General features: G+C 38.4%; 1 protein-coding gene across 1 annotated transcript in view; it reads right to left on the bottom strand.

Annotated features, from left to right (window-relative positions):
- Positions 1–21731, bottom strand: part of rnf150.L (ring finger protein 150 L homeolog) — a 98993-nt gene that overhangs the window by 17070 nt on the left and 60192 nt on the right. The window contains exons 3-6 of the mRNA XM_018231629.2: positions 21602–21673; positions 19429–19511; positions 5866–5962; positions 4484–4691 (exon numbers count right to left, since the gene is read on the bottom strand). Of these exons, the coding sequence (XP_018087118.1) occupies positions 4484–4691; positions 5866–5962; positions 19429–19511; positions 21602–21673 (460 nt within the window). The remainder of the gene's footprint in view (positions 1–4483; positions 4692–5865; positions 5963–19428; positions 19512–21601; positions 21674–21731) is intronic.

Here is a 21731-nt window from a genome sequence, read left to right as displayed (position 1 = left end):
AAAAACCAATATATTATAGAAGATGCAATTGTCAAGTTTTTTATAGGTACCATAAGGGGCCACTACATGCTAATTTTGACTTCTTTTTTTTTTGCTAATGGGAATATTTAGAGGGGCCTGTGCAATTATTTCTTTCTTATCTTATCCCAGCTTCTATATAAAGTGTTACTGAGACAAAGTGCTTGTGTGCGTTTCCTCTGGGTGCACTGGTTTCAATCCACACTCGAAAAACATCCAGGAGGATGAATCTGCTCCTGATAAAGCGGACTATAGCGTGTGTGAATGCTCCACTGGAACAGGGACAAATGAGTATAAAGTACAGCAGAATATGTCGGCGCTATAAAAATAACGCATAATAATAATGTTTTTAGACTTGCCTTGGCTGCCAGTTCATAAAGCAGTTTAAACATGTAAACAACCAATTTTTTTTTTAAAATAACGTTTTTTTTCTGTACAGTACCTTGTTCTTGATCCCAACTAAGATTGGAAGCAAAACCAGCCTATTGGGTTTATTTAGGCAGATTTATCAAAATGTGAGTTTAGATTTTAATAAATGGGTGAAAGTTAGAACTCACCATTAGAAAAATAAGTTTCCAAAAATCCCATAGGAATGAATAGGGATGTAGCGAACGTCGGAAAAAAAGTTCGCGAACATATTCGCGAACTTGCGCAAAAATGCGAGCGGTTCGCGAACGGTTCGCGAACCCCATAGACTTCAATGGGAAGGCGAACTTTAACATCTAGAAAAGACATTTCTGGCCAGAAAAATGATTTTAAAGTTGTTTAAAGGGTGCAACGACCTGGACAGTGGCATGCCAGAGGGGGATCAAGGGCAAAAATGTATCTGAAAAATCTGCCTGTGTGTGCTTGGAAGAGATAGTGTAGGGGGAGAGCTGTTAGTGATTTCAGGGACACCAGTCCCACTCCCCAACACTGCTAGACTAATAGCACTGGGCTCTTATAGTAGTAGTAGTAGTAGTAGTAGTAAAACAACAAAAAAATAAATAAAAGCAGTCCTTACAAGGACTACTGTTATTGCAGCAGTCAGCAGATGAGATCAGAAGCAGGACAGCTGCCCACTGCAGCTACATACAGAGCACTGCAGTAGAAGGTAGATTACTAGCCAGCAAAGCTACCTAAGCTTAAATGTCCCTCAAACCCCTGCAGACTTCTGTCCCTCCAATAACAGAGCAGTATCAAAACGATTACTAGCCAGCAAACTTTCAACTGTCCCTGAAATCACTAACAGGCAGCAGCTCTCTCCCTACACTATCTCTTCAGCACACACAGGCAGAGTGAAAAAACGCTGCAGGGCTTCGGTTTTTATAGGGAAGGGGAGTGGTCCAGGGGAGAGCTTCCTGATTGGCTGCCATGTACCTGCTGGTCTGGGGTGAGAGGGCAAAAAAAAGCGCCAACAATGGCGAACCCAAAATGGCGAACGTCGCGCGACGTTCGCGAACTTCCGGCGAGCGCGAACACCCGATGTTCGCGCGAACAAGTTCGCCGGCGAACAGTTCGCGACATCTCTAGGAATGAATAGCACATGGGTGGGTTTTTATTTATTAAAATTAAAACTCACATTTTGATAAATCTGCCCCTACATGCTTACATGATTTGCTAGTAGACTTAGGGGCAGATTTATCAAAATGTGAGTTTAGAGCTTAATAAATAAAAGCTCACCCTCGTTGTAGTCATTTCTATGGGATTTTTAGAATTGTATTTATAAAATGGTGACTACTAACTTTCGCCCACTGATAAAAACAATTCTAAAAATCCCATAGGAATGAATAGGATGTGGGTGAGTTTTTATTTATTAAGTTCTAAATTCACTGCCCCTTAAATCTGCCCCTTAAGGTATGAATATCCAAATCACAGAAAGATCCGTTATCTGGAAAACCCCAGGTATCGGGCATTCTGGATAACAGATGCCACACCTGTACAATTCTGTAAAACTGACAAAAATGTTGGTTATATATTATAATGGTTGAAATTTTGGTTAAAATTTCATGAATGAAAAAAACTTGACCATCAATTGTATTTGTTTGAAAAACATATTGCCCTGTAGTAGTAAATGTGTGTAAGCTTATGTATGTTACAAGCCATCATGGGCCCTTAGATGTATATCTGTGTATACAGTAAAGTATTCAGACATGAAAGTGACACAGAGTAAAAGGGCCATTGTAAGCAGACCTGGGTAAATTGTGGGATACAAGCAGTGACACACAGATGAAATCTCTGCTTACAGTATGCAAATATGCTTTCCACTGATTGTTCCGGTTTGTACATGAATAACCTCATACATCAGTTTTTTTCTTTCCAAATGTGTGAAAATCACTTCAAAAGATATCTTTAATTAAACAGAGGAAATGTGTCAGTTGCAAAAGCAAGAATTTTCAACTCAGCACATCAAGCCTTCCTCCCCCACACAGTACAGATACTGTACCTGAGAGTTTTCTAAAGAAGCCAACCCTGTGATCTTGGGAATAATAAACCAAATAGTGTAGAATTCCTGAGTCCCAGCAATACCATACATTTTGGCCTGTGTATAGGTTATTTTCCACAGTCTGCCTGACTAATAGCTACTAAAAATTGGGCAGGATAGAAAATCCTGCTGACAAAGTGGCAAAAAAAAGATAACCAACTAACCATTTTGATTTGTCACTCACTAATGGATACTCTGATTCCATAGCATAGGTCCCATTTATGATTGTGAAGGCTTTGTTCAAAGTTAAATAATCAAAACAATCCAACATTTTTTGCACTCTGCCTTCTTCATTCCTTGAAGTGATGCAGGTTTGTTGTGTCCCATTATTGGGCAGTAGTTGCAGAGTGCCGCCAGTCCCTGGGCAGATGTGCCCTTTGCATGAATACTAAAGGGCATCAACTGCAGGGAGCATGACCTACATAGAGTGTTTGAGATCTCTGCAAATACTGGCAGACATAAATGGCTGCTTCCTACACATCAGGATCCATTCATCAGCTAAAAATGTAAACACTTTCATTTGCTTAAAGGGCATGTAAAGGCAAAAAAATACAATCCCATTTTTACTTTCTTGAATGAAAAAGAAACCTATCTCCAATATACTTTAATCAAAAAATGTTTACTGTTTTTATAAGAAACCTGACTATATGCAGTGAAATTCTCCATTCATTTACTGCTGTGGATAGGAATTGGCAGATGGTCCCTAACTGCTGAGCAGGGAAACAATCATACTTATGAACAGCAGGGGGAGCCCCCCACCTTACTTTCCAGCCATGCTGAACTCAAGCAGCTTTGTTTATGACAATCCCTAAGTAGTCCAGACCACACTGAGCATGTGCACAGTCTTAGTCTTGTAAAGATGTTTAACAAAGTTACAAGATGGTGACCCCCTGTAGCCAACTTTGAAAGCATAAATTATTTGTTTGATTAGGCTTGTGGTGCAGTAAGTTCATGTTTATACTTAGTATACAAAATACAGCATTTCTAGCCTTTTTGTATTTTAGACTTCACATGCCCTTTAAATAAAATATTATTATGATTGCTATACAAAAATTTTGCAACTCTGAAAGTATAGTATATCAGTAAAGAAAAGATCCCATTTATCTGCTGCTAATATTATGGGAAAGCCTTGCATGTGAAATGGTGTATAGATTGTAAGCTTCTTTGGAGAGGACCCTTTTGTATTGGTTGTTTTGTATGTTTTCTTGTATGTTTAATGTAAACATCCATTTAATGTACAATTTAATTGTACAATGCTGCCAATATGTTGGTGTTTTTTATGTTAATAAAATAATAGCTTGAAATTGCTGTTATTGTTCTAATTTTTGTGTAATTTTGTTACTAAGACTTCTTTTTGTTCTTCAGACAAAGGGAAGTTTTTATGCCTTACAGTAATTGTACCTTTGTCCTCCTTCCATTGCTTAGTATTTTGTACTCTACATGTAGCTGTACAGACTATTCCCACAGAGTAATGGTATTTTTAAATTATTATTAAAATAGCAATGAAAGGCAAATATGAAGCCCTTAATGTGGAAAGCCCTGGAGAATTTGCTCAATTCATCCTGTGCAATAGTGATGTGCAGGCTGCCCCCAAACCCGCTGGACCCGTAGGTCGGCGTGTTCGGGCCAGCTACCACAAATCATCTTTGGGTCCTCACACCTGGCTACGGGCCCATCAATTTATAGACTAGCACCTGCCCTTTCTTGACGTCACCGCTGGATGGGCGCGGGTCTATAAATAGAGGCAATAGAGCAGCCTGTGCTGGGTTCAAGTTGCAGGTTGAGTAAAACTCGACCTACACATCATTACTGTAGAAAATGTATCTTACGGCCCAGCACCCTGAATGAAAGTATTGGTCTAGAGAGCAGAAGGTGGGTTCTCATGGATCTAGCAGTCCTTGCTTAGTTTTGTGTCTAAATTAAGTCAAACCCTGTCAACAATCACAACAAAAAAATCTCAATTGTATTTTTCATCCATTTTTGATAATTGGATAAACTTACTGTTTGCTATATAGCTGACTTCCCCAACCTGCGGTAGAGATTCTGCATCTTGGATGACTTGTAGTACTCCTACAGTGCGGACTGAGGGGTCTATTCCTACTGAACTCTCATTCACAGTCACATCACTGGCTCCTGTAATTTGATTGGTGGGTGGCCCAACAGACCCTTCAAAGTCAGGAGGGATATCATCTAAGCAGTCTGCATTTGGCTGTTGAAAGAGAGGAGACCATTAAGCTTCACAATGCATTAATTATACAAATTATTTAAAACTGTCTTTTGGAAAGCATGTTAAAATTCTTGAAAAAAGAAACTTGGGCACTGTCACATAAACTGAGCCAAAGTTACTTTCATTTTGTGGCCAAACGTTTTGAAGGGCCATTTAGTATCTGAAATGATATAACAACTTCCACAACCAATACTGGTCTGCTTGAAAGATCAATAGTGACATCTGAAATGTGTCTTTATGCACTGGACACAAACTGGCTTTTTGTGGCTTAGCCTGAAAAATAGAACTTAGTGATTATTTCTAATTGGAGCTTAGCTGTCACTACTGAGTTAACACTCCTGTCAGGTTTGTAATAACCATACAATAAAATGCAGTTTCATTTTGTGGTGCAGTGGTGTGATTTGTATTTTATGATAAAACGTTAGGTGATGGTGCTGGATGCAAGTCGATTTGGTGAATGGTACTATTAGCTTTTCTGTCCTTTAGCACTTTAGCAGTGTAGTTGTCGTTGTGTATCCAGTTTATCCACACAGGGAGGGAGAGCTTAGACGTGCAATGCAATTTTTCCACTACTGGGGCATCCTCTACCAGATGAATTCTCAGTGACTTGCCTGATCCTTTGCTTTAGCAAAACAGAGTGACATAACCAGCCTATAATGAGCTTCACCAGGGTGAAATCACAGGTCATTCCATGCCTGGCTCTGATGTAAGAAAGCAGAATTTTTTCCCTTATGCTAAAGAGCATTTCCCCCCATGGCTCTGGCATGTGATCCATCACTTGTGCACTGCTGTACACGTCAACTGTAGTTTTATAACTAACATTTTGGAAAAAAGGTTATGTATAAAGGAGCACTTGGTAAATGTCAATTGCATGGTTTCACGCTGATAAATTCCTTTCATTTATTATCTCGAGCCCAGTATAAAATACAAAGAACTATCAGTTCTAAAGTCCTATACATGTATTTCAGGGTGTATGAAATGCTATGCTCATGAATTTAAACATTGTGCCTTATACTACTTATATAGCCCTTGGCGTTTCTCTATTTCACCCTATTCATGAAGGGCCTCTCCAAGTGAAATCAGAGCTCGGGGACATCATGCAAAGTTTTAAGAAACTATCTTACAGAAAATTAGCAGCGATTATCTACAAACTTACCGGAATTCCTAAAGCTTTGAGGATATTCATTTTGCACATTGGACACGTGCGATGATCTAAAAGCCAGGGATCCACACAAGACTTATGAAAAAGGTGTCTGCAGAAAGCAAGAAGAACATTGATAAACTTTAATTATAGAGTAATTAGAAAAATGCTGTTTCTCTACTTTCCCATAAGAAAAAACCTAATGAGATCAGGATTAAAAAAGCCTCTGCAAACACAGGTTATGCTTTAAAAATCATTCAAGCACTGTTACAGAAAAAGTATGGCAAACTGCTTGTACTCATCTTATTTCAGAAAAAAACAAGCACTCCAGAACTTTATTTTGCTTCCTCTGTAGCTAATAAAAAAAACCCTCCATCTTCCCAGCTGCTCTCTTACTGACATAGGAAGGGGCACAAGTCTGGGCGGGATGTGGGCAGGGTTGGGGCAGGCATGGGTGGGGCAGGAAGTGTGCGGGAGGATGGGAATCGGAGCGTGCCATGCCCCTCTGAAGTTTTTTTTTCCAGAAGGGCCAGGCGCACACACCAGCAGAATCCTTCTGTGGAATTAAAGAGCAATCATGCAAATCTCTATATGTATATGTGACTGACCCCAAGAAACGAAATGTGAGTGCAAATAGTTTTTAACAAAAATGTTATACATATTAAAAGGTATTTTACTATTTGGATTTTCTGCATATCTGTCTGGGTTGGAGTCTGCCAACACGCTGCAAGGGAATTCTCCCATTGACTTATATGCAACCTCGACAGGTCTGAGATGCCAGATTTTCAGATTCGGACTTTTCCATCCTCAGGGTTTAATAAATTCCAAAAAATATGTGATTTTTAAAAGGTCTGATTATTTAAAAAAACATCATGAATTTTTGTGATTTTTGCATTTGGAGTTTAGTAAATAACCCCCTAAGAGGCTCAAGGGTCGAATTTCGCATGCATGTGAGTTTTTTTTATACTCAAATAAATTTGATTTACCTCGAAATTTGACTGGGGTGTTATTTGTTAAAAAATCTAATATTTCAAACTCGGACTAATTTTACCGACCCGAAAACTGAAATCGAATTTGATTCAACCAAAGTCGAATTGAGTTTTTTCTCCGAAAAAAACCCTTGAATGTCAGGAAGGCTAGTAACATGTTCAAATTGGCCAAAGTTTGATACATCTCGAAAATCAAATTCAAATTTTTTTTAAAAAAATTCAAATCAAGTTTGGATAATTCACTAGTTGAATTTGACAGCTTAGCCCATAAAAAAAATTAGAAATTTAGAATTTTCAATTCGACCCTTAATCAATCTGGCCCTGGGTGTTGATTTAAGTGACTGAAAATACTTCATTATATGAGCTCCTGGTTTCTCTGTTGCCATAGGTGCGGATCTATTTTTGAAATGTGGAATACTATATACAGCCATGAGACTGCGAGAAGATCGGCAGGAGAAAAATCTTGAGGGACTAACATGCTTAGTATTAGTTTTAATAGGGTCGGTCTGGGCCAGCAGGACACCGGGAAAAAAACAGATGGGCCCCACCGACCCAGATTCACCCCACTCTGAAACCCTGGGCAATATACCCTAACTTCCCCTGTGATCGCACTGTAAGGTAGAATATAAGGGGGGCTGCAGCATCAGGTGGACTTCTCAACTGGTTAGATTTTTAAAAGGCGCACACCCAATTTTAATTCAATAGTGAGGTGCTTGTCCCATGAAGACCGCCCAAGTAAAGTCTCCCAAAAATTCAGTATAAAAATAAATATAGGGACTGCACACTCAAATTTAAAAAGGCAAAATTTTATTACATTTACAAAAATACACTTACATTTTCAGCTATGGCCCGATATTGGCCCATGGCCAATATTGGGCCATAGCTGAAAATGTAAGTGTATTTTTGTAAATGTAATAAAATTTTGCCTTTTTAAATTTGAGTGTGCAGTCCCTATATTTATTTTTAGACTTCTCAACTGGGGCTGGGGGACCCCAGAGGTTGCAGCCCCGGTGGGCCCTGGATCCCCCTGGGAACAGGTGTGGCTTGGGTGAAAGGAGATGTTGCTAATGTACCCAGTTTATTATACACTGGGTTGGTGTCTCATAGTAAACATTTTACTATTTTCTGAAAACACATTTACAGACAATATACCTGTGAAAACAGACTTATGCACATAAGCTATTTGCATAGGTTGCAGGGCAGCAAGCTTAATTCACTTTAGATGATTAAAAATATAATTTTTAACTACACTGACACCATCACACCAAGAATCTGAATTAAGAAACAAAGAGACTCAACAATGAAAACAAGCTCATACTACTAGGGATAAATATGGTTACTTGACCACAGAACTTACCCATGAAACTAATGCACCGGATGTAAAGAGTAAATTCAGTTGAGGACATGTATCTCTGGATAACAGAAAACACAACTGGTAGGGTTGAAAGGTATTAGATCAGGTTTGCTTGGACAACTTATTTGGCCTTCAACCAGAACTAGGTGGCTTGTCTGGTGTTCAAATGGATCATCCCAACTTTAAACTCTGTGCATAGGAGACCACTTTATTTGTACTCTGTACTATAATCTGCCATAGTTGGAAAGAAGACTCCACCTATTGCACTCTCACATTTCTTTCTAACTGGGTTGTTTTGTGTGTTATCCCCTGTGTAAGCAGGGAACTGACAGGGAATTAAAGAACAAAGCCAGCAATGTAGACTGGTCACACGTCCAGGTTCACAACACAAAACATCCAAGCAATGTCTAACACCTACCAGGTCACTGGCAGTATCAAAGTGGAACATATTAGCAGTATGACAGCCATCACCATGAGAAAATCGGATTAAATTTATGCAGAGAGTTTTATAGTTATAGTTTAATGACCATGACCATTCTGTATGACTAGCACTCCTTAATAGCAATCTAACTTTCTTTTACCATCCAAAGAGACCATCTCTATTTCTTAATATTCTTTTATATATATATATATATATTATATATATATATATATATATATATATATATATATATATATATATATATATATATATATATCACTTGCAGTTATGCTAATATGTTGCATGACTGCATTACAAAGAAAAGTAAAAAATAGTTAATGGTTTGGCATGATTAAAATGAAGTTCAGGTAGCTGTAGAGGAAATCGCACACCCACGACACCCGTCCAATATTGTAGTACCTGGTGCCCGGTGATGGAGGAATCGGCAAACCTCTCAAGTAGACACGAAAAAGCACACCGGCACACAGGATTTGAAGCTGCAGGGCAAGCCCTTGCAATTTTTTAATGCAGTGCAGGTGCAACGTTTCGGGGTCACGCCCCTTTGTCAAGCTTGACAAAGGGGCGTGACCCCGAAACGTTGCACCTGCACTGCATTAAAAAATTGCAAGGGCTTGCCCTGCAGCTTCAAATCCTGTGTGCCGGTGTGCTTTTTCATGATTAAAATGAAAACATGGATTGCATAGCAGATTTCAATGTAATAACATTAGTCTTAAGCATTTAGCTTAATCTGGTATTCTAAAATGATTAATGTAATTAAAGAGCTCAAACCCATGTCAGAAATGCAATGATGTGGAAGCTATTAAGGAGTTTAAATCCATCCACAAACTCCAATGTTCTGGGTGAAAAAAAAACAACCGAAAGCTGGAATTAATGGAAGTATGTACAGAAATTCCTTATCATAGAGAGACAGAGGAGAATGCAGGAATTTAAGGAGGGTTTATAAAAATATCCCTTGTGTATACTTAGATGTGTGTTTAAACTGTATAAAATAAATCCCAATATCCTGAATATTTAAAAAATATGAGCATATGAAGTGTGTCTAGTTAAAAGGTGCATGCATATGCCTCACCCCCATGAGATTCTTTCTTCAATCCCCTTCTCTGATTGGCCTTACTACTAAATAATTGTTCTGTAGTTTAATGTATATATATATGGATGCAGGTGATCCCAATAGAGGTAAAAAGTGTTTATTTTCCATAGTTTGCATAGTTTTCTACTGAAGTTGATTTCAAGAAGTCATGATTATTTTCCCATTTTCCTTCTATGTATGAAATCTGTATATTTTTTTTGCCTGCTCTGAGTTTGTGTAATCCATTATAATACACTGCAAATTTGTTGCAAAGTTTCAAACATCATATCAAAATATACACTTGAAAACTTGCCAAAATAAGTTCCCACTGACATTTTACGGCAAGCTATGGGAAATTCTCCTCCTTCAGTGGAGAAAATGTTTTCTCTTGTTTTCAGTTTGTGGATGGAAAACCCCCCCAGAGATAACTGTCAACACTAATAATAATAAAGGGGTGGGCCATGTTTAAGTTTACTTTTACTATGGCCAATCCTAAGCAACTTTTCAATTGGTTGTAATTATTTATCTATTTTTTTTATAATTTTTTTGTAATTATTTGCCTTTTTCTTCTGTCTCTTTCCAGCTTTCAAGTGGAGGGTCACTGACCCATCTAAAAACAAATGCTCTTTAAGCAGGGCTGTATTTAGGTCCGATGCTGCCCTAGGCACTGGACCTAAACACGCCCCCTAGGTGGCGCGGATGATATCACATGAAGGGACATCATGGAAGTGATGTCACACACAGTGTGCTCGTGACATCACTTCAACCAACCAGCCCCGCACTCTACCCCTCCCCCCCAGATCTTTCACTGGATTTACAATGGAAATCCACTCAAAGGTATACTAACCCTTTAATGCTAAGCCCCATAAGAACTGCCAATACATCACATTTTTAAAGTATTAGCATGAGGTCTCAGTGGAAAACTGCCAGCATGAAGTCTGAGGCATACAAGGAACTGCTGCTCTGTCATTCTAGGACAGACTGCCATCATCTATTAAAGCAATATTAAATTAGTTATGCTTATTACGAAAGTGTTTCTAGGCTGAATAACCAGGAAAACCTAATACAATAACTAAGGTGAGTGGGGCAAGATTCTAAATTTCAGGGGTTTTTTTTAATCAATGTATGCACTTGCTGTGAGCGGAAATGAAATGCATGTAGGAGTCACAGTTAGCCAGTCACATATCCAATCAATGAATTAGCCGAGACCACGCTTTCTTTTGGTTTTGCAAGACATATATATAATACATAAAAGAATATATATATATATATATATATATATATATATATATATATATATATATATATATACACACACACGTCGGTATCTGCTAGAAGATCTATGCGCCTAGTAGTGTTCCAAAGGAAACACACATTTGAAAAGACAAGGAACAAATGACCTCACCTTGTATGACATCCTTCAGTGTTTATTCATCCTAACTACCCTAATACCAGACTTACACATTTCCTCTTTGAATTCCCTTTCCTTAATTCCAGCTGAACTAAGAAAGTGACATTATTTTCATGCACCATTTCCAGCTTTCAGAAACCATATTCCATTTTGTTAGGTTTTTAATTATAATACATTTTCTGAGCAGAATCCAGCATTGTATAAGCGGGAAAGAGCACACGTCTATTGAAATCTCACATTCCAAGTATTTGTAAAGACTTCCTGTGTTTTGCCATGTCTCCCAGCCAAGCTGTAAATGTGTATGGAGGAGGTTACAGTAAACGTTCCATTACACTACCAAATCTGTTTCTAATTTGCAAACTATGTGGGACTGCCTAGCAAGGGAATTACGAGTTTGTCTGCATCCCGCAATAACCTTTATTAGTCTGCTAGTAACTAGGCAATAACATTGTTAGAATTTCTCAGAGTTTGCTTATGCGCATGGGAGCATTCGCTTTTCCTCCCTCGCTTTCTGTTCTTTTAATTTTAGCATTGAATTTAAATAATTTTGGTTATTTTCAGATAAGAGAAAAGTCCAATGGGTTTGTAAAGAGCTCCTTCGACTGTATACACTGTGTGGTCATATCAAAAAGGGAGTAAGGGGCATCAGGACTGCCATGCAATAACCATTATTAATAGCAATGTTATTTCATTAAGTGTTACTGAGAACATGTTGAGAAGTGCTTTCTAGTCCTTGGAACAATTACTATTTTTAATTGCAGATGGTCAGATTTAAAAATCTTGTATAAGGAAATACTTTCCTGGATCTTTGCGTGCAAAGGGACATGACAAACAATGAGATCTGGCAGTGAATTAGTGAGCAAAACCAAGGTAACAGTTACGTTCCTATGTAATCGCTTAAGAGCGGGGACTAAATGCACAATGTAGAAAGGCTACAGGTAAGATATGCTAATTGCATTCAATAAATGTCTATTTTATTGAATTGGGAAAGTGTATCTCAAAAGGTGTGTACCTTAGTGCTCATTTGCTTCTGAGGTTTGTGCAAGACAGTCATGTACTTACTACCCATGATAGGCAAGTGGTAGCCTCTGGTGCTCCCTGTTTGCATAATGTAAAAACTATAGGGCCGTACAGAGGCCACTGGGTCCTGGGGTGGCACTTCTGCATTAGACAGAGATCTTTTATTCCCTTGTCAGTATTGTTTAAAAAGAAAAAACTAGGGATACACCGAACCCACCATTTTGGATTCGGCCGAACCCCCGAATCCTTTGTGAAAGATTCGTCTGAATACGGAACTGAATCCAAATTCTAATTTGCATATGCAAATCAGTGAGGGGGAGAGAAAAAGAGAGCCGCATCGTTTGGCTAAGAATTTTTTTACTTGACGAAAATTCACATGATTTTAAGGATTCAGATTCATTGTGCCATTCATGCTGGAAACGGACGAATCCTGGCTAAATACCAAACCAAATCCTGGATTCGGTGCATCCCTAGGAAAAACCCTATGGATTTACCTAGAAGACTGCAAATGTTGGGTTTAGCAGACTTTTCCTGAACACCTGCTTTTCCACCTATTATGCAGCCTATAAGACAGGGGCAAATGTTTCCCAGTTCCTGTAGTATGATACAATACGAATTATGTATTATAATAGCCATATTCTGAGTAAGATGTGATAGTGAGCAGCTATGTTTGTTGAAATGGGAACATTAGTTGTAATATCAATAAAAGATGGTGCGATGTAATTATTGTTTGAATTCTGTATTAGGCCTGAGGCATACAGGTTGGATTTTGGAGTCTGGCCACTGCAGAACACCAAAGGGAAGACCTAGGGAAAGATTTTGTTTTAGTGCAGAGATACTGCACTAAACTGATACACTTTGGTAGGCCAAATGCACATAATCCAATTGTGTGCCAAATGCCACTATACTAAAATCAGGATTTTAAAAGGTTGAACTTGATGGACGTGTAGACAAAAAGGAACACCAAGAGCCCCAATAGTGTAATATGTTTTTACAAGGAGTAATGGTAGAGTAAACAAGTTAATACTCACAAACCAGGGTTACCGATAGGCAACCACTGTATAGGCAGGTGGGGAAATTATCCTGACCCCACTCAGGAATAAGACGTCGCTCTCTGTAGAAGAAGAAAACGGGGATAATACCCCTCCACTCGGGGTGGACTCAATATGGTAGTAAGACAAAACAGAGGCGCAAAAAGGATAAAAATAGCTAAAAGCACTTAAAAACCCAATGGGTAATTCAGAGGAGGTAGTAATGAACTTACCTCCTCCAAGCAGACACCAACGAAAGTGGTAATTTTCAATAATAGTTTATTCACAAAACAGTATTGCAACGCGTTTCGCAGGCATTTCCTGCTTCATCAGGCAATATGGAACGGGAGCAAAAACCACAGTGTCTTTGTATAAACACGCCAGGCGCCTCTGTCAACAGGAAATGCCTGCGAAACGCGTTGCAATACTGTTTTGTGAATAAACTATTATTGAAAATTACCACTTTCATTGGTGTCTGCTTGGAGGAGGTAAGTTCATTACTACCTCCTCTGAATTACCCATTGGGTTTTTAAGTGCTTTTAGCTATTTTTATCTTTTTGATGGACGTGTGTCTTTTTTTCAACCTTACTTAATATGTTACATGTTCAGAGAGGAAACTGTGAAAATGATTTACCTAATAATGATTCAGTTGCATTCAGCAAAGAGATAAGGGAAATATGTGAATCAGAAAGGGACAACATCTGTGCAACATTCACCTGCATACACATTCCTAGGCATTGCTACAGAAAAGCAAAATCTTAATAGTGTGTGATATTTGGCACATATAACAAGTATAAACTATGCAAAACTAAATGGTAAAAGTGGTGGGGTGTGAAATGGCTATGATTCCAGTATTACTTAGCAAATTCTCATATTATGCCTGGCTCTGAAAATCACCAGATGCTGGTCACGGTCATATAAGTTTATGAAATCCACTGATTTTGTTTAGGAGTGTAGAATGTAAAATATTTTAAAAAAGTTTTTATTTTACTGACATTTCAGTGCAAATATTTATGTATATAAGTACTTGATAAATGGGGCATAAATTATTTTTGCAGATATGCAAACTTGTATGAGGCTGTAGGCAAGTTGATGAACTGGTAGTAATGTTGCAGAATTAAACATTTTACACAAATGGAAAAGCAAGCACTAATTTTCAGACTGGAAGTTCTTTGCTAAAGTTTGTGCACAGACCAAAGTGGAAAATTGAATTCAAGTTTCTCCATACTTACAAGGAGACATGATGTACCTGCTGCACCAAAGCAGTGAGGAGAGATTCCCAGGAAGGGATTGGATTCATTGTAGTTACTTTACTACATAATGAAAAAAGGAAAGTACAGCAGTATGTAAGTGTGTCCTAGGGGGACTCCTGGACAATGCCCTACTTATATAGAGGTACCCTGGTGTGACAATAGGGGTTGTTGTTAACTTTTAGTATTGTGTCAGCAACTCTGAGACAATTTGCAATTGGTTTCCATTTTTTATTATTTGTGGTTTTGAGTTATTTTGCTTTTTACTCAGCAGCTCTCCAGTTTACAATTTCAGCAATCTAGTTCGGATGTGGTTCAAATTACCCTAGCAACCATGCACTGCTTTGAATAAAAGACTGGAATATGAATAGGAGAAGGGCCTGAATAATATAAAGAAGCAATAACAATACTAGACTCCCAACATTTTGGAAATAAAAAGAGGGACAAAAAGATTAGCCGCCAGAGCTCGTTGGAATGTTGTGACCATGCCCATTTTTGTGGTCACACCCCCTAATTACAAAAATTTACAAAATGTACCAAGTTATGAAAGTTTGAACACATTTCTGTTGTTTGTATGTGTTATTACCGTTTTGCTAATGACGGTGAATTGCCCTTTAAGCTGCAAGTCACAGTTTCCCCAAGAGATGCGTATCTTAAATTGTTACAAAAGTATAGAAACTTTGTATCTTTTTCTGGCTGTTCCGTACAAGAGATCAAAGAGAAAGTTGGGACATTTCAATAACAATTCGGGGCCGTGGGTTGAGCTGTCAAAATCGGGACTGTAGGGAGGTATGCAAAACATTTGTAGCCTTACAGAGCATTATAAGCAAATAAATTATGAAAACCAATTAAAAGGTTACTCCTACAACATACTAAAACTTGAAGGTGAACTTTTGTACTCTAGCTCGGCTAGCCGTAAATGAAGTAATATGTTATTGTCCACCATGAAAGAAAATTATTACAAGTCACCAAGAATAAAATAGAGCCAGCTTGATACCCTTTATATCTTTATGCTAATAAACAGACACTAAATACATTGAAAAATTTTACAAATTATGAATTTGGAGGCCCAAAGAAAAGACAAGAACAGGATGTTATAGACAAAGGTTGAAGGAAAATATATTTTAATAAGTTATTGGCAAAATGTAATGACTATGCCATAAAATATGGTTTTTAGAAAGTTCCCAGGGAGCAGTTATTCAATGTTACAATCTTCTATGGGAAATGTAATGCATGTGGGAGCAGTGTGGCATTAATGTTTCCAAGGAGCAGTGACACAATGCTATAATGTTCCCATTGAGCAGTGATACGATAATGCAAGGAATACGATAATGTCTCAGGGAGCAGTGATACAGTTTTCTATTACATAAAATAATCCCACATCTTGTTGCAATTTATTATTATGGCATGGTCATTGCAAATGAAGGTGGGGGGCTTGAAAAAAATGTTTAATAATACACTTTCTCTTACAATAAAAGTAAATAGGAAAAAAGAATACACCACATTCTGTGGTGAGCTGTCTTGTAAAAACTCTAAACAATATATGTTGTGCCTCCTCTGCGTTTAGACTGTGAGTGGATGTCTGAGCTTCAGGCTCCTCTCACTATTAGCTCTAACTGGCTCATGCTTCACTTTAGCCCTCTGATGCAATTCTATTCTTTTCCAGTGTAGTTATAGGCAAGCCAGGAAGCAGACAGGAGTAGGACTTAAGGTGGCTATACACGGCTGATAAAAGCTTATTGGTCCATGTATGGGGCCCTCTGACTGGCTTCACTGATCGATATATTGCCGAAAGTCAAGCAGATCTAGATCGGGCAGGGCTAAAAATCCCGTTGGATCGTGGACCGCATCTGTTCGTTGATGATCCGCCCGCCTGTACTCCTGCATTATAATCCGATCATTGGGCCCTAGGGCCCACAATATCACCACTGTGGTTTGGGAGTATTGATTTTGTTTTGGGTGACTTTCCTTAGCTAAACATAAAAGAAATCTAACAGTTTCACGGCTATTGCACCCTCCAAACTGCATGTATCTTGCTCACAATCTATTACAAACACACCATACAACCAGAATAACTGAAATATAATTTACTTTCATATGCACTTAGTATATATATTTCCCTAAAGTTCATCCAAAAAAACAGTATCTAGCTGAGCTTGTGTCTATAGACCATAGACATAACAATTACGATCTGTCCTGGAAAAGATCTTTGCAGGAAAGACCGTTTGTTTCAATACATACACACGTAGAGCTGAATTGTCAGACACACAGGTAGAAATAATAGAATTCAGCACTAACAGTGGCCGATGTTGGGGTGCCTTCAAAGGCACCCAATCATACACCATACACACACTGAATATCCTACAAAAATTTGTTTCATACAATATTATCGGTGCGTATATAGGCCACCTTTCAAGCATCTGCACAAGTTTTATGACCCACATTGCTAGTAACATTAACCAATCAGCACTTAGCTTTTGCTGTTCTAGTGACATTAACATTATAAAATATCATTTAAATACTACAACACACACCATTTCATGAGGCAGAGCATTTCAGAAACAGTGAACAGGAGCTCTTCTTTTTTCAAGTCTGGAAGCATTTCTTTAATGAAGTTTAGTATTGTAATTAAGCACTGCGTATCTTGACAGCGCTATATAAATAAATGATGATGATGATGATAATTAACATATACCACTATAACCTTGTTAAAAATCCTTATGAGGACCAAAACATTGGACATACAAAAAAAAAAAACATACGATAAAACACATGTTGCTGTTTTTTTCACTATAAGAGAGTGTGTTGGTCCAGCTGAACTTATAACATATAGATAATGCCTTGCTGGCAGTTCCACACATGACACAACTCTTTCTAATGTCCTAGTGAAAGCTATTTTATTACCGTCTCTGGGTTCTGCCAATAATTCACTTAGATATTGCCATGTAATGCTCAAAAATAATTTATATTTGTAGCATAGAGTGTAGAATTTGAAAATGCCAGTAATTTTCCACCTTGGATCTTAAAGAAGAACTAAACCCTAAAATGAATATGGCTAAAACTGCCATGTTTTATATACTGAACTTATTGCACCCGCCTAAAGTTTCAGCTTGTCAGTAGCAGCAATGAACCAGGACTTCAAACTATTCACAGGGGGTCACCAACTTGGAAAGTGTCTGCGACACTCACATGCTCAGTGGGCTCTGAGCAGCTGTTGAGAAGCTAAGCTTAGGGGTTGTCTCTAATTATCCAGCAGAAAATGAAGTTGGTCTGTAATATAAGCTGATAGTACAGGGCTGATAATTAAATGATGTTTCTAGTTGCACTGGTTTCTATGATGCCATGTAGTAATTATCTATATTAATTACTAACCAGCCTTATATTGTGACATTTATATTCTATGTGTGCTGTATATTTTGAGTTGGTCCTTAAGCTCAGTAACTGACAGCAGCACAGAGCATGTGCAGTGAATCAGCAGAAAAAAGATGGGGAGCTACTGGGGCATCTTTGGAGACACAGATCTTTACTGCTAAAGGGCTGTGGTTGCCTTGGGCTGGGACAGAAGCACAAAACATCATGTACAAATTTCTACCTACTGTTGTAGCTTAACTTTACTTGTCCTTTAAATGAAGATATTATTATTATGCCAGCGTCTAGAAAAGACATGTGTGTGGTTTTACCTAGAGATGAATTCAGTTTGTCTTCTGTCTATACCCACAGCGATTCCTTTAAGCAATGACAGATTTGTATTATCCTCCTCAATGCCACTAGGGATCAATTTGGTGATGTTTGCAGCCTTCCTGATCGTGTTTTTTTAATTCAAGCTTTTCTGGATTGGTGCCAGTTTGATAAATCTTGTATTAGTTGCAGTAGCAGTGATGTGGTATTAATAACAATGACATTTATATGCACAGCAGTGTTAGGGTCAGGATATACAGGCAGATTCGGGGGAGATTAGTCCCCCAGGCGACAAATCTCCTCTTCTTCGGGGTGACTAATCTCCCAGCACTGTCTCTCCTGCCTTCCCGTCGTCTAAAATGTAAATCGCCAGCAGGACGGCACTCGGAGCGATTCGTTTTTTCGCCTGAAGTCTCCTCATGAGGCGACTTCGGAAAACAAATCGATCGAAGTGCCATCCCGCCAGCGATTTACATTTTAGCTAGCAGGAAGGCAGGGGATGCTGTTCGTGCAGATTAGTCGCCCCGAATAAAAGGAGATTTGTATCTATCTCTAGAGCAAAATTACAGCTGCACATATTACTGTGTATAGTTGCCAAGATATAAATCCACTCAAACATCAGTGCTGCTGGGGACGTTTTTGTTTTCCCTTCATATATTTCTGGGGCACATTAGCAGAAAGCTCACATCTGATCAGTGAGTCTGATGGACTAGGGCACTTGGCTAATTTGTCCCTGTGGCAGTGATTTTCATGTGTTAGAGATAAAGATGACTACAGTGGATTAGAGCTCACATTTAGAGTAAAGCTAATGCTAGCTGGCTTTCTGAAAGGGAGGGGCTCTAATCTGTGTTAATGGAGGGCAGTCATCTCATGAGTGATAACGTAACGTTTGTTATATAACCCCAACAATGTTTAATCTGTGATAATGAGAAATAAAACATCAAAACACCTAGATTTATTTTATCTGTCTCATTGCAATAAATATTTCCTGGACAAATATATGCCTTGTGCGTGTGTTCCGAATCTGTAGATAAAATATAAGGTTATACTATATTAAGTGGGAAAGAATGTTTTGATTGAAACAGGAATGGTTATAAAACCCAGCTTATTTTGCTACAAGGCTATGAATGGTGCTCTCATAAGACGAGCTGCTATCCATCAATAATATGCTTGGAGCCAAATCAGTTAGCAAATATTAAAAAGAAAGTCTGCAGCCACTTAAATCCATTTACAATGAACTCATTGTATCAGTAAGTACTGTACATAGTAAGGCTTGGAATTCCTTCAGTCTGACATATGCTCCTGGAAGTCGTGCCAACTTTAGATCAACTCACCGGCATGGTAAGATTCGGACAACATCATTGGGCTTGTAACCTTCAATGCAAACGGCACAGTTATCAAACTCTGGCTCGGTCTCCTGTTAAAAAGAAAACAAACATATTAGGGTTGTGCTAATGTCTGCCATGCAATCTATAACCCTGTAACAGCCTGAAAAATAGGAGCGATAGTGTCACATCGCAACAGCTTTATAATCATATCCAGCTCCCAGACCTCACCCATCAGAAGCAACAATTACAGTCGTCTAAAAAATCTATATACATATATATACTGTATATATATATATATATATATATATATATATATATATATATATATATATATATATATATATACAGTATATATATATATATATATATATATATATATATATATATATATATATATAATGTATATTATATATACTGCACAAAAAAAGTCCATAAAACATTTTGGGATAGTTTGATTTGCAGCTACTGTAATAGATGGGCAATAGGGATTCCCCTTGAACCAAACTTCGGCGACTATTTGGGTGCATGGCATAAATCTGAAGGAACTCTCTCCTAGAGGAACGCTGGGAAAATCTGTCTTATCCCCACCAAGGCACTGGGCATTTATTTAATAAAATGTGAAAAAAAGATGACTTTACAAGCACAAATCTGTGGCTGAGAGAAATCATATATCATATACAACTAAGGGTGGCCAAATTGTAGCAAATGCAAAAAACACTTGTGCCTAGTCCTGTAATCACTGGCATTTGTGCTCTGCCCCTTATTGGCACAAGGTGCAGATGACAGTTGTGACCAGAGCAAAGAATCCCTGTACTTAATGGCTGTCATATCAGGTAATAAGTACAGTCCTTCCCAGGCCAGCACCTTGAGTCCCCAGACCCATGTGCTCCCCACCGAAAATCCCTCTTGTATGCAGCACTGCAGACCACAGGCAGCATCGCCTACAGAGATGTAAAATGCAAAAAGCTTGACACCAATTTCCTAACCACTGAACCATGCCTTTTTTGGAGAATGAGGCCTGCTATGGCCTATATTGGAAAGTTGGGTGGGCCTTATAAGACAAAGGTGGAAATGTTTGCTTGTAAATAAAGTATATAGACAATACATGACTGCCCTTACTCTACCACAACTGTTTGTATTGGGGATCCTCTGTAGCACTGGGGTCTAGGTTATTAAACATAGGGTCATATATACAGCAAATGCAGGCACATACTGAAATATAATAATTTCTAATCAGCAGGGCTAGAACTAGGGGTAGGAAGACAATGCAGGCACATACTGAAATATAATAATTTCTAATCAGCAGGGCTAGAACTAGGTGTAGGAAGACAAGGAAATTGCATAATACACACTGCTCCTGTCCACACTGGCCAACTCTAAAAAGTCTGCAGCAGTGGGAAAATGGAGGAGCGGGGTACAAAAATGGGAAGCAAGGTAACAGTGAGTGGCAAGTGGGAGTGAGGTTGTTTTAGGTGCAAGTACCTCTTGCCCCAGCACTGCTAATAGGTATCACATTTCAGCAGGACAATGATATTGAACACAAAACCAGTAATTGTCCCTGCAAGAAGCAAATGAATACCATTAAGCAGCCCACTCAAACAATCCAGTAGGAAATATCTGGCAAAAGTTGAAAGGCTGCAGTGCACAAATTAGCCCCTTGCAACTTGAAAAAGCTTGCACAATTTTGTTAAGAATGAACAAAATGCAACACTTCAGCACAAAGCTGGCAGATGAAGTGGATCCAGCGGATACCGGTGCATTAGTAAACACATCTCAATTCTGCTGAAGTTCAGTCTCGCTTCAAAAGTCTATGGGGTATATTTATCAAAGAAGTCTGCTAGAGTGAAATACCGCATCTCTCTCCATTTATTTCTATGGGATTTTTAAGGATTATTTATCAAAGGGTGAAAGTGAAAGTTTATCCTTTAATAAATAGGCCTTTCAAAATCCCATAGAAATGAATGTAGAGAGGCGGTATTTCACTCTAGCGGACTGTGATGATCTCTAACTTCCCTTTTTGATAAATATACCCCTATAGCTCAGAATACCCAGCTGCGTCTATGCACTGTTTAGCTGTACGGCTGACAGAAAGGCAAACTTAACTTACTACAGGACTCTCTAATACAGATGCCCATTCTATGGTTCGTGTAAAGGTGAAAGAGCACTGTTGTATTTTTACCTTATCACCTTTCTTGATGGTTCTGACTTGCAATTTGCTGATGGCTTTCTTAGCAGCATCTCCAAGCCGCCTCTGAAAAGCAAACAAAAAAAGCAAAGATTGTTCAGTTTCACAGTCTTTCCAAACATTT

The sequence above is a fragment of the Xenopus laevis genome, chromosome 1L, assembly GCF_017654675.1.
Source record: "Xenopus laevis strain J_2021 chromosome 1L, Xenopus_laevis_v10.1, whole genome shotgun sequence".
Taxonomy (NCBI): domain Eukaryota; kingdom Metazoa; phylum Chordata; class Amphibia; order Anura; family Pipidae; genus Xenopus; species Xenopus laevis.
The sequence above is the reverse complement of the archived record's forward strand: the minus strand, read 5'-3'. Positions and strand labels throughout refer to the sequence as shown.